Source organism: Ostrinia nubilalis, chromosome 18 (genome assembly GCF_963855985.1).
Source record: "Ostrinia nubilalis chromosome 18, ilOstNubi1.1, whole genome shotgun sequence".
Taxonomy (NCBI): domain Eukaryota; kingdom Metazoa; phylum Arthropoda; class Insecta; order Lepidoptera; family Crambidae; genus Ostrinia; species Ostrinia nubilalis.
This window is the reverse complement of record NC_087105.1, coordinates 3,971,788-3,985,207: the sequence shown is the minus strand read 5'-3', so window position 1 is coordinate 3,985,207 and position 13,420 is coordinate 3,971,788. Positions and strand designations below refer to the sequence as shown.

The window sequence follows — 13,420 nt, the reverse complement described above, 5'->3', positions numbered from 1 at the left end:
TCAGTCGAGGATCACCAGCTGCAGCGGCGGCGCGCCCGCGCCCGCGCCCTTGCCCGCCGCCGCGCCCGCTACCGCTCCCGCTCCCGCCGCCGCCGCCGCGCCGCCGCGCACCGGGCGCCAGGGCGCGCGGGCCCCGCGGCGCAGCTCGCCGCAACTCAGTGTTCGCCGGGCGGCCCTGAGGAACGAATGCACAGCTCGAATCATTTTTCTTCAGACACTTTTGGGGTGCTCTTACATGGATTTTTTTAGCAACACAGCTCTGCTTCGGCGTAAATGTCAGTGGTAGCGGTTACAAAAAATAGCTTTTTAATTGCTCCATATTGTCGTACTGCTTCTTTCATTCCTTTTTCACACCACCGGTGGTGTCACATGGAATCTCTAGTCTATATGACACCACCCTAGTGATGGCTAGAAACGCGTTCTTGACAAACAGCTTCCAATTCATTATTTGGTAAGGTAAGTGCCCAGTGTCAAGTGGAATTATTGGTTATCGACAAATATACTTTAAATGAAAAATATTATGTCCATGTAAAAACACCATCTTGGAGTAATTTTGATGACTAATTCAAAGTCGATGTCGCATGATGAGCAATAGGTATTACCATAATGTGTAAGCTATTGATAACAATAAAAGTAAAAGTGTAACATAAAAGGTAATGGAATTACTTCAGCATCACTTGGTTCTTAATACATAAAAACAAGTCGTGCGATAACGGACACTCACTTGGCGGCCTCAGTGGCCCGGAAGTAGAGGTCGAGGTCGTCGGGCGCGTCCATCCACGAGATGACGTGGCGCCGGCCCCCGCGCCCGGTTATGTTGGTCGGCTTGCCGTTTACCTGCATGTTCATAAGTTTCATTAGATAAAGCCCGGTCTCCGAGCACGAAGAATTTTGTCCAATGACCCCAAGCTACCCAACCTTATCGCTCGCGCGTAATTATGTTGCTGTTGCGCTCGCACACTCACGCGGGCGCCCGTCGCGCAGTCGCGACAGCATTATAATTACGCGCGAGCGATAAAGATGGGTAGCTTGGGGTCATTGGACAAAATTCTGCGACCAGACTATAGAAGAATAATTAAGCGTATTACCTCATATTCGGGTCGAGGAGTATATGCTTTGCAGCGGTATTGCTTTTGAATTTTGCAGTGACGATTATATCGAAGAGGTTTAATTTATTTAATCCACATAAACTATTAAGTTAGAGGTTAGATGGCCAGTTCCTCCCATAAAGTTAATATTCCTTCGGAATAGAGCAACAAAGAATGAGTGAGCGAGATGTCACTATCTGCAACCCTGTGTGATAAAAAGAGATGTGTGATGCTGTCATCGTCACGTCAATAGAACCATTTTTGCAAAAGATTTGACAGGCAGTGACACTAAGAGGCACAAAGAAAATTTTAATTCATAGTTTTTTATAAAAATATCGTAAAATCCTGTTTATTTTTGGAAAATTTGTTTTCTAATATAATGGTGACCTGTTCCGTCCTTGATTGTGATGTACACCAAAGGAATAATCCTGCAAAATATTCATTTCACAGGTAAATTTATTGAAATCGACACCTCCAAACTTTAGCTTTATTTTTGTGAATGCGCTTAGAATTTTAAGCACTAAGTGTGATAATTATGTTCTTTAAACATTAATTTAAGTTGTAAGCAAAGATTTCATGCTCATAATCCAGAATTTATGAATATTTTGTGTAAAGAAATAATTTTCGTTTTACACTAGGGTTGTACCACAATCGATAAATATATTTTCTGCGCTGTTTATCACAGTCACTGCTGATTATGTAGGTACATAAATGGCGTTTGTATGTGAATATAGAAAAGTATTATTTTGTAATTACCTGTTAGTTAATAAACTAAACTAAATATTACCAGGCCTGTTCATCTCCGCGAGTTTACATCGAAAACAAAACACGCACGATGGCCCACCTACAGGATACTATTCGACAAGGCCTCACATACGAGCGAACATTGACTCACGCACGCGTAGGTATTCTTGTGTATCATGGAAGAAAATAAAGAAAATGGTGTACTAAATACTGTGCAGTATCTTTTTTAAGTTGCCTCAAGACACTGAGAGGTAAGTAAGTAGTTAATATTATTCATGATAGTTTATTCATGCTAAATCATATATTTCCTCCGCCATTTTCCGCAGTTTGGCACCTCACGTCACATCATTTTACCGAAGTCAGCCCTATAGCTTCGGCGCAGTGCCGATCACTGACGTTTGTCAACAAAATGGTGCTTGACTCTTGAGACAGGCTAAATTACACCATATTGTTAATGACATTGAGCATACATTTTTTTAAATACCTTCGCGAAGTAAAACTTCTGTACGTAGTACTTATTATTATTCTGTGATATTACATACTAAATATAATAATAAATATGTTCATGCACACAGATGTTTGTACTGTGCGGGAATCGAACCCGCTACCTCCGGAATAGTAGTCCGTTTCGAACCACTACACTATACGGCCAACAACGATTATTACATCGTTAGAATCCTATTTTCTTACGTTATCGTCAGAATTATCATTTTTTAATTATTGTTTTACTCCTACTAATATCATAAATGCGAAAGTTTGTATGGATGTCTTGATGTTTGTAACTCTCACTCTTTCAAATAAATATGTTGAATAATTTTAATCTTCTGAGTTTTGTTTTTATTTTCTTAGGCCACTCTCCCAATTCCCATATACCTACAATCCCATTCCATCCTATTCTATTTATATTATTACTGTTAGGTGTTAATTAATATTTAATCGATATCGATATTCATGTGAAAAGTAACGACATACATCACTGACATGCACACATATTTATTTTTACACACACATATGACATCTCATTTTTGGTTTCGTTTGACAGCTCGTGATTGTTGCTCTATTCCGAAGGAATATTAACTTTATGGTTCCTCCATGGTTGAGGATTCCGGGTGAAGCTCGCTTCCACCTTCGGCCTGATCATCACTTACCATCAGGTGAGATACAGGCCAAGAGCTTCCTCGTTGTGGATATAAAAAAAAGTCTAACGGGACATTTTATGAAGGACATCTGTTTTAACACTATTACAACTTTAAATTTTAGAAAGAAAGAAAGAAAGAAAGACACATTTATTACAATGGACATCACACAAATACAGGCAATTACATAGACATGACAGTGGCACATAATAATGGAAGAAGAAAAAATAAAAACAAGAGTAAACTGAGCAGTGCCACCCATCCACCAACAAGATGCCCACTGCAACGGGACCCCACTCAGCATATGCCGTGGCCCACGGTGACGAAGGCCACGGCGCTGGTTTTCAGTGTGCCGTTATTTTAATAACGTTAATTTACAGGAATAGCGGTCAACTGAAGAGGTTCATGCGGTAGTGGAGTGCGTCACGTCAGCTAGAAGTCAGACCTCATAACCATGAAAGCTATACGTCACATGTTCAACTCCACTGCCAGTGGACTGAGAGTGTGAGTTTACATCAAAATGTATGAAAATTTTAGTTTTAGAACGTTTCCCGCTAGGGGCGCTGTACAATCCGTCATACATTTAATGACATTTTTGACGCGCTCACTACGTTTGATGTAAACTCACTCTAGACCCTCAGAACTCAGTCAGTTAAGAGCTATACGGTATAGCTATAGCCTATACCTAAACCTATACTTACATTACAATCCAACATAAATAAACAAAAGTATAGTAACGTGCGCAAACACATGCGCGGGCAGCGGCTGGCCCGTGGCCTGCGCGCGCGCACACATGGCGGCGTACTGTCAGCTCGACTTTAGAATATGCTTCATGCCCGTGAAAGCTATACGTCACATGTCCCACTCCACTACCAGAACTCAGTCAGTTAAGCACTATACCTGTACTTAAATTACAATACAACAGAAATAAATAAAGACTTTGATATTATATTTGTTACGGTTAATGTGATAAATTGAAAATTATGAATAATCGCCGGTTATTATGAATAATTACCGACAGACTTGGTAAAAGTGATAAATTAATAACATTTATCAGTGATTATTTCATAATGTAACCTTAAGGCGGTTATCACACTGCGCCGCGCTCCGCCGCGGAGCGCGTGATTTTCATATAAAAAATCACGCGCGTGGACGCGTTGTCAGTGTGAAGTGCCGCGCGTGTTTTCTATACAAACTGAGGTACTTGCATACAATTATTAAATCTGTCGCCCCGCGCTCCGCGGCGGAGCGCGGCGCAGTGTGATAACCGCCTAATACTAACAAATACCATAAAAGAGAACACCGGCTCGTGTACAGCGCTCATGTATAGCCTCACATTTTGAACGTTTTGATATCATATATTAATATAATTTGGCAAAATGAGTTTGGAATGTTTTTTGCATGACATCACTTTGGCATAATGTATAACACATTGTTTTGATTTAAAGTGAAAAATAGGTTAAGATGCGGCGGGGGTGGCCCTTGGGCCACCCCTAAGCCGCCTATTTAGTTTATACACACATAAATGATCTCATACGCATGGGCAGCGCAGGACCGTTCATTGTGGAAAACCTTGGGGGAGGCCTTTGTCCAGCAGTGGACGTCATTTGGCTGAAACGAACGAAATGATCTCATATTAATCACATTTACCAAATCATGAGGTAATTTTATTCATAATAACCGGCGATTATTCATAATTTTCACATTTATCACATTTACCGTAACATATTGACAATTTGACATGAATATGAATCTTAATTCTTATAAGCGCTTTGGAATGTATTCTGTTAGCTTGTAAGATGTTTGAATAATAATAAATAAATAAAGGAAAGTATACTAACGTGCGCAAACACATGCGCGGGCAGCGGCTGTCCGGTGGCCTGCGCGCGCGCACACATGGCGGCGTACTGCTCGCGCGAGGGCCGCTGCATGGGCGCCGGGTGCTTGTTGGGCCGCTTGGCCGGCGGCGCGCCCGCCTCGCGCGGAGCCGCGCCTCCTGCAACGACGGGGAGTGACGAGTGTACTCGAATGGCGGAACACTTTCATACTACTGGTTGGAACTCGATTTTTGAATGGATCTGATGCAGTGGCGTTGCTATACCATCCCAGGCCCGTGGCAAATGCTTTTGGCGTATCTAGGGTTATTTTTCAGGGAGACCCCGAGACCGAGGGGGGACGCGCGCCTCCTGCAACGCCGGGCGGTGACGAGTCTACTCATACTCGAGGGATGGCGGAACACTTTCGTACTAGGTTGGGGAACTCGATTTTTGAATGGATCTGATGCAGTGGCGTTGCTATACCATCCGAGGCCCGTGGCAAATTCTGTACATAGGTCCCTTAATGTGTCTACAGGGTGTTAGGTAAATGGGTATATGAGCCGACACTAACCCATGTTAACATTGGCATATAAATGGTATGGTGAAGTCAGATTTTGATATCATCATTTTTTTTTTTTAATTTTCATACATAATAAATTTTATAAAATCCGATTTGTATGAAAATTAAAATAATTAAAATGAAGATATCAATTTTCTGACTTCACCATACCATTTATATGCCCATGTTAACATGGGCTAGTGTCGGCTTATATGCCCATTTACCTAACACCCTGTATAGTCTGTCTGGTCTGTGAGCACGTAGAATTTTGTCCAATGACCCCAAGCTACCCATCCTTATTGCTCGCGCGTAATTATGTTGCTATCGCGCTCGCACACTCACTGCGGGTGCCAGTCGCACAGTCGCGACAGCAATATAATTACGCGCGAGCGATAAGGATGGGTAACTAGGGGTCATTGGACAAAATTCTACGTGCTCACGGACCGGGCTTTAGATTATTTTTCAGGGAGGCCCCGGGACCACCACGAGCTGGGATGGTGGTCGGAGGCCCCCCTGGCATTCTGCTAGCCCTGCCACCCTATAGTTACGCCACTGATCTGATGTCTATTGTCTGTACATTGTCATGTATTCAAGAATTGAGTTATAAATAGTACGTAGTAGAAAAGTGTTCGTGAATGTGTCACTTTAATTGGAATTTGTTTGCCACCACTTTGAGGAAAAATTCTCTCAAATTCAGTCATTGACTTGCACGTGAAAAATCTTTAATTTCATACAACCTAATTTATTGTTAATTGAATTTCAATTGATCATAAATTAAGATATAATTTGAACAGTCTACGAAATGTTCATTTGTTTCATATTAACCGAAACAAGATTTTTGTACATATTTAGTTACTCACCTGTTGCTGCTTCCATTAGGTTAGCGGAAGGAAGAAATAATAGCTAGTTAATATAGATTCAAAATTTAAAAATAACTACATTAATCTAAATTTTATAAAAAAGTATTCAAGTTGTCTTTCCCATGTCTCTCTCACGCAGAGCGAGGTGCCGGCATGACAGATAGATCCGAAACTACGTTAAGTTGTTTACAAAACGGCCTTAGCACGTTTACACACGATACCGCGGCGCTGTTTTGGATTTGTAAGGGGCCTTCAACTACGTCGCCGCTGCGGCATAATGAGTAACCGGCCTTACGAAGTAGCCCTGTGGCCTAATTCACGTATTTTGACAGTCAAAATCTCGCTGACGACGTTCAGAAGTCGTCCCATTGAAAAACAGTTCTAAATCCGTATTCACAAGGGTCATTTTGATAGAACGTTACTCGATAGGATCGTAACTCAGTGTTTTGTTGTCGTTAAAGTTACGGGCTAGTTGTATGAGTCAGTCACGAGTCTCAAGATAAAGCTTGTACTCACTGTCGAGCCCGTTGATGTCGTCGTAGGCGCGGCGCTTGAGCGCGGGCGGCGGCGCCGCGGCCGCCTCGCGGCGGGCGTCCAGCTCGGCGCGCGAAGCCACGCGCTCGTATATCAGGCTGCCGTCTGTAATAACGAACGGAGTTAGCGTTTCAGATTAGGTTTATGGTACTCATAATATCAAAAATATACTATTTTTGTGGCGCTGTGCCTTGTTATTTGGCTACGTCGCAAAAATGATTTCTCTCTTTGAGAAGAGTCATTTTTACAAGTTTGTTTTCTGAGTCAAGTGTTGTTGTTGATATACTTTATTATGGTGACATACACCCCCATATTCACAAACGATGGTTGCTTAAGTGAAGCAGCAAATCGAACGCACAGCATCGAATAGAGCTTTGCGATTGGTTCGTCTGTGACCCTGTGCGTTCACGCGCACTGTGAGACCTCATAGTAATGTTTATGAATACGGGAGATAGTATCTATAACTGCTAAAGGTTTAGCATTAATTAGTATAGGAGGTTAATGCCCGTTTTCACAATCAATCCCTAATTTAAGTGACCCCTATGAAAATAACATTCCTGTTATGTCTTACCATAGGGCAGGGTTTCCCAAATTTTTTTTGCCAAGGAACCCTAATTGATTATACTTTTCCTAGCGGCGGAACCCCCGTACTGCTCCGCCCGCACGCCCTGCCCCTCCCTTGTGCGTAAACAAGTCGGTGCGAGCGAACAACGTCGGTCACGAAATGTGGGATAATATTTTTTACGGAACCCTTGCGGCCTTTCCACGGAACCCTAGGGTTCCGCGGACCACCATTCGGGAACCGCTGCCATAGGGGTCACTTAAAAATTAGGGATTGATCGTGAAAACGGGCATAATTAAAGTATTGTAGTCTCACCGGGCGCCTTGGGCGGCTTGGGGAAGGCGACGTGCACGGGCACGGGCATGCGGTCGCGCGGCGTGAGCGCCAGCCAGTCGTGGCGCGCGTGCGCCGGCGCGCCGCGGGCCGCCGCCAGCCGCGTGGCCACCGCGCCCACCGGCCCGCCGCGCGGAGCATAGGCTAATAAATAGTATTGTAGTCTCACCGGGCGCCTTGGGCGGCTTGGGGAAGGCGACGTGTACTGGCACGGGCATGCGGTCGCGCGGCGTGAGCGCCAGCCAGTCGTGGCGCGCGTGCGCCGGCGCGCCGCGGGCCGCCGCCAGCCGCGTGGCCACCGCGCCCACCGGCCCGCCGCGCGGAGCATAGGCTAATAAATAGTATTGTAGTCTCACCGGGCGCCTTGGGCGGCTTGGGGAAGGCGACGTGTACTGGCACGGGCATGCGGTCGCGCGGCGTGAGCGCCAGCCAGTCGTGGCGCGCGTGCGCCGGCGCGCCGCGGGCCGCCGCCAGCCGCGTGGCCACCGCGCCCACCGGCCCGCCGCGCGGAGCATAGGCTAATAAATAGTATTGTAGTCTCACCGGGCGCCTTGGGCGGCTTGGGGAAGGCGACGTGTACTGGCACGGGCATGCGGTCGCGCGGCGTGAGCGCCAGCCAGTCGTGGCGCGCGTGCGCCGGCGCGCCGCGGGCCGCCGCCAGCCGCGTGGCCACCGCGCCCACCGGCCCGCCGCGCGGAGCATAGGCTAATAAATAGTATTGTAGTCTCACCGGGCGCCTTGGGCGGCTTGGGGAAGGCGACGTGTACTGGCACGGGCATGCGGTCGCGCGGCGTGAGCGCCAGCCAGTCGTGGCGCGCGTGCGCCGGCGCGCCGCGGGCCGCCGCCAGCCGCGTGGCCACCGCGCCCACCGGCCCGCCGCGCGGAGCATAGGCTAATAAATAGTATTGTAGTCTCACCGGGCGCCTTGGGCGGCTTGGGGAAGGCGACGTGTACTGGCACGGGCATGCGGTCGCGCGGCGTGAGCGCCAGCCAGTCGTGGCGCGCGTGCGCCGGCGCGCCGCGGGCCGCCGCCAGCCGCGTGGCCACCGCGCCCACCGGCCCGCCGCGCGGAGCATAGGCTAATAAATAGTATTGTAGTCTCACCGGGCGCCTTGGGCGGCTTGGGGAAGGCGACGTGTACTGGCACGGGCATGCGGTCGCGCGGCGTGAGCGCCAGCCAGTCGTGGCGCGCGTGCGCCGGCGCGCCGCGGGCCGCCGCCAGCCGCGTGGCCACCGCGCCCACCGGCCCGCCGCGCGGAGCATAGGCTAGTAAATAGTATTGTAGTCTCACCGGGCGCCTTGGGCGGCTTGGGGAAGGCGACGTGCACGGGCACGGGCATGCGGTCGCGCGGCGTGAGCGCCAGCCAGTCGTGGCGCGCGTGCGCCGGCGCGCCGCGGGCCGCCGCCAGCCGCGTGGCCACCGCGCCCACCGGCCCGCCGCGCGGAGCATAGGCTAGTAAATAGTATTGTAGTCTCACCGGGCGCCTTGGGCGGCTTGGGGAAGGCGACGTGCACGGGCACGGGCATGCGGTCGCGCGGCGTGAGCGCCAGCCAGTCGTGGCGCGCGTGCGCCGGCGCGCCGCGGGCCGCCGCCAGCCGCGTGGCCACCGCGCCCACCGGCCCGCGCGCGCGCGCCGTGCCGCCCGGCGCGCCCGCCGCGCGGAGTTCCGCGCCGCCTAATCCCGCCATTGCTATTGAACCTGAAAAAGTTAAATCGGTCAATAGTGGAATAACAAACGGAACGGCTCCATGTGGGTTAACTATGTATGCACAGTTTTGACAATAATTACTATCTAACCTAGGTCGCTGGTTCATATCTGGCTCGAAGGTCCAGTATGCTAAAATAGCATTTCATACTGCAAGAAATGTTGAAAAGAAACTCTTCGGTCTTCGAAATTTTACCAGTTGCATTAAACATCAATGTTGAAGACCAAAAGAATCTTTTAAACTTTCCCTGTAGTGCCAAGCCTATTCTATTCAATACAAATCACTAAAATAAAAATCTTAAAACTAATTTAGCCATTGACAAACGCCAATGGCCCACAGCTATCGTAGTTCTGCTCGCTGGGCTACGGTTCATGTAAGGCGGCGCGCGTCTGCTGCCAGGCCCTCGTCGGGCTAAGGTACTATCGTTTCAGCCAAATGACGTCCACTGCTGGACAAAGCCTCCCCCAAGGCTTTCCATAATGAACTATCCTGCGCTGCCCGTATCCAGGTTCTTCCCGCAACCTTTACCAGATCGTCGGTCTAGCTAGTAGGAGGCCTGCCCACGTTACGTCTTCCATACTACAGGTAGAAGGCGGCGCGCGTCTGCTGACGGGTGGTCGGGCTGCGGTCCTGTACGACACTCACACTCGTGCTTGACCTGCTGCAGGTTGATGGGCGAGAAGGGCGCGCGCGCGTGGTGGCGCGGGCGGCGCAGGGCGCGCGCGAGGCGGCGCGCGAGGCGCGTGAAGGGCGAGGCGCGCAGGTAGAAGGCGGCGCGCGTCTTCATGACGGGCCGCGCTCCCTCGCCGCTGCCGTGCGCCGTGGCCACGTGTCGTGCGAGGTGTGCACGAAGTTTGAACTCCTGGCGACGCAAGCGCAACACATTAGCGCGTTTACACACTATGCCGCAGCGACATCCGCGGCGGCGGTGCCGCATAGTGTGTAACGCGCTTATAACTTTGAACTCCCTTTTGAATCTTTGCTAGAGTCTACAGACCGAACTCGATTCAAACTTGAGCATAAATGCTGATCTGATATTGGTCTAATGTTGAAATTCAAGTAATCAAGGCGATGTACCATGATCAAAATTCCCAAAACAAGACAACAAAGATTTATCTACATCATTTCAATCATTGAACATCCACTGCTGAACATAATTATGCCTCCCTTAAATTTCCAAATTGGCCGGTTGAAATCGGTCTGCATGCCTCTGCTTTTATGCTTATCGCTTTGTAAAATACGGGTTGCTAATTGCTATGATTTTTTTTACCCAATTTTTTATACAAAGTTTCTGATAACAAAAATCAATGTAATCAGGTGATTCTTATAAGACTGGTACCATAATGGTATTGGAAGATTAGAAGTGTGTATGTGACCAACCTTGCGTTGAGTGTAACCATCGCACGTTACCTTGGAGCAGTTGAGCACGGTGCAGCGGTGCGGACGGTGCGACACGGAGAGCGCTGTCTCGTCGCCCTCGCCGCGGCCTGTCTTGCTGGCTTCAACTTCGCTCTCGCCGAAAACGCCGGCCGTCTGCCGAGAGAGAATGCGTTACTCAAGTAAAGAAACCAGACTTTTGAATTGAACTCATCTATAAAAGTAAACTAATGCAAACTCCTCGTGGAAAGCTAGGAAAAACCACAATAGGCGCAAAAGATCACGATCGTCAAGAATTGTAAAGGTTCACGATCATTAGAAATCTTTCACATTGGCTGGGTCTTCAAACGAGTGTGGTTTTATGAATAACTAGCTGTGCCCGCGACTTCGTACGCGTGAAAACCCGTTTTCGCAATATTTTTAATTTTTAATTACTCGTAACGTGACGGTATACACCACAACATTTTTATCACCGAAAAATTTTTGACAGGTGATGTAGAAATGTGTGAAAAATATAAAGTAAAAAAAATTTTTTTTTTCATAATGTTATTAAATTTTCTTTAGTCCGTATTTTACGCGTCACAGCTGGGGCACTCCGAGTAGTCGTACGCGCTCGCACATTGTCCCGATATGTCTGGCTCGCTCACGCCTCGACCACGCTCTTCCAGTGTTATTATTACTTACTTAGCTAATTTAGACCATTTTAATGCAACATTTCAAGTAATTTTGAGTTCTAATAAATGTTACATTATCGCACGTAAATAGTGCTAGCGACGCGTGTGTCCATAAATTACCAATTTTAGGAGGAAATTTTGAGTAACTTTATTTAACTTTTTTTGCATAAATGGGATCAGTATCAATAACTCATTACCCAGAATTTTTTTTTCGGTGATAAAAATTTAGTGGCTATAGCCTTCCTCGATAAAGGTTCTATCTAACACTGAAAGAATTTTTCAAATCGGATCGGCAGTTCCTGAGATTAGCGCGTTCAAGTAAACAAACAAACAAAAAACAAACTCTTCAGCTTTATAATATTATTAGTACAGATATTTTAAACTATTTCATTTTTCAGGTCTAATTCACGATAATTTTATGATATGAATGTGAGTCAAATAATTTACCTAGTGCAATATAAGAACATTTTCCACTAACCATGTATTGACATGGGCGTTTCATCTTATGAAATAATAAAATATATGAAAAGACATACGTTTTTTACCTTGAGGCCTCCATATTTCTTCCAGTACTGCCAGCACGAGCCGCACAATCTGTATTGTAAATGCTCTGGTCCCCACGCGTACCACTGGGTTGAACTTGTCACTACAAAAATAATAAAATTAATTAATTAATTTGGTTTCTACTCCGCAATCACTCCGTTAAAAAGCACATACATAAATAAGAATGTTACCGAATGGCGAAAAAAATGGATTAGAGTGGGGAGATTTTAGCATTCACAGGGGTTGTCTAAATAAGTTTATATTTTATGGACCATAGTTTTCGATTAGAGCGGAACACCCTTAACTTCACGACTTCATGGTTTTGATTTTTTTTCTACTTCTTCTCAGTCGTCAAGAGTGTGTTTTGTTATGGGCGGACGTTGCTCCTCTTATGATATCTTTCACTGTTGGTAGTCAACTTGGTGCACTTGTGCAGGGGGGACCACACTCAGGATTTTTTTATCTTTTAACAGCTGTAAAATAATTTGTGCTGTCAACAATGCACAGTAATAAGACTTCTGCAAAATGGCTAGTAGACACTTATTAACTTTTAGTCCATTGAAAATGGAATGGAGGATTTGATCTACTCCCCATGCCGGTACCGTCCAGACCGGTTGAGAAGGCGTTATGTAATAAGATAAACACCACCACTACATTTTTATCACCGAAAAAAATTTATCAGGTTATGTAGAGATTTGTGAAAAATTAAAAGTAAAAAAAAAAAATTTCATGAAGTTAATTTTTTTATTAAATTTTATTTAGTCCGTATTTTACGCGTCACAACTGGGGCACTGCGCTGCTCGCTAGAGTAGTCGTATGCGCTCGCACATTGCCCCGATCTGTCTGTCTCGCTCACGCCTCGACCACGCTTCCAGTGTTATTATTACTTAGCTAACTTCAAGTAATAATAAATGAGTTAAAATAAGTTCTAATAAATGTTACATTATCTTACGTAAATAGTGCTAGCGACGCGTGTGTCCGTAAATTACCAATTTTGGAATGAAACTTCATTTAACTTTTTTTTTGCATAAATAGGATCAGTATCAATAACTCATTACCCAGATTTTTTTTCGGTGATAAAAATGTAGTGGTGTATAACAAGTGTACTGACCCTGGCAAGAGGCGCAAAGCTGTGCGGCACTGACGGCGGGCGTGCCGTTGGTTCCGCCGTTGAGGACCGCGCCGGGCTTGCCGCCGCTGCCGCTCGTGATCAACGCCTGGTTAGGCTTGTTGCTGCAAGTAAAGGTACATCGACGTTTTTAGCACGCGACAAAGTAAGACAGTGTCACACAGAGATCGATGTATAAAAGACACAACAACTACAATTGCAAACCAAAAGAAACAGTGGTAGACTTTGGGACACGCCTACGAGACGGAAGATAAAGCGTGTTATTGTCACACATGCTAATCCTGTAAAATGTTTTAAACGTGTATCGACTGACTTAATACAAAACAAAAATACACTACACTAGTATGCGCCAGAGAG

The 13,420-nt window shown here is 46.6% G+C and overlaps 1 protein-coding gene across 1 annotated transcript in view; it reads right to left on the bottom strand.

Annotated features, from left to right (window-relative positions):
- Window positions 1–13,420, bottom strand: part of LOC135080849 (metastasis-associated protein MTA2) — a 70,844-nt gene continuing 57,424 nt past the window's right edge. Inside the window, exons 9-21 of the mRNA XM_063975575.1 lie at window positions 13,046–13,167; window positions 11,928–12,037; window positions 10,751–10,873; window positions 9,986–10,202; window positions 9,112–9,333; window positions 8,738–8,899; window positions 8,364–8,525; window positions 7,990–8,151; window positions 7,616–7,777; window positions 6,721–6,843; window positions 4,810–4,964; window positions 725–837; window positions 1–175 (exon numbers count right to left, since the gene is read on the bottom strand). Of these exons, the coding sequence (XP_063831645.1) occupies window positions 1–175; window positions 725–837; window positions 4,810–4,964; window positions 6,721–6,843; window positions 7,616–7,777; window positions 7,990–8,151; window positions 8,364–8,525; window positions 8,738–8,899; window positions 9,112–9,333; window positions 9,986–10,202; window positions 10,751–10,873; window positions 11,928–12,037; window positions 13,046–13,167 (2,008 nt within the window). The remainder of the gene's footprint in view (window positions 176–724; window positions 838–4,809; window positions 4,965–6,720; window positions 6,844–7,615; window positions 7,778–7,989; window positions 8,152–8,363; window positions 8,526–8,737; window positions 8,900–9,111; window positions 9,334–9,985; window positions 10,203–10,750; window positions 10,874–11,927; window positions 12,038–13,045; window positions 13,168–13,420) is intronic.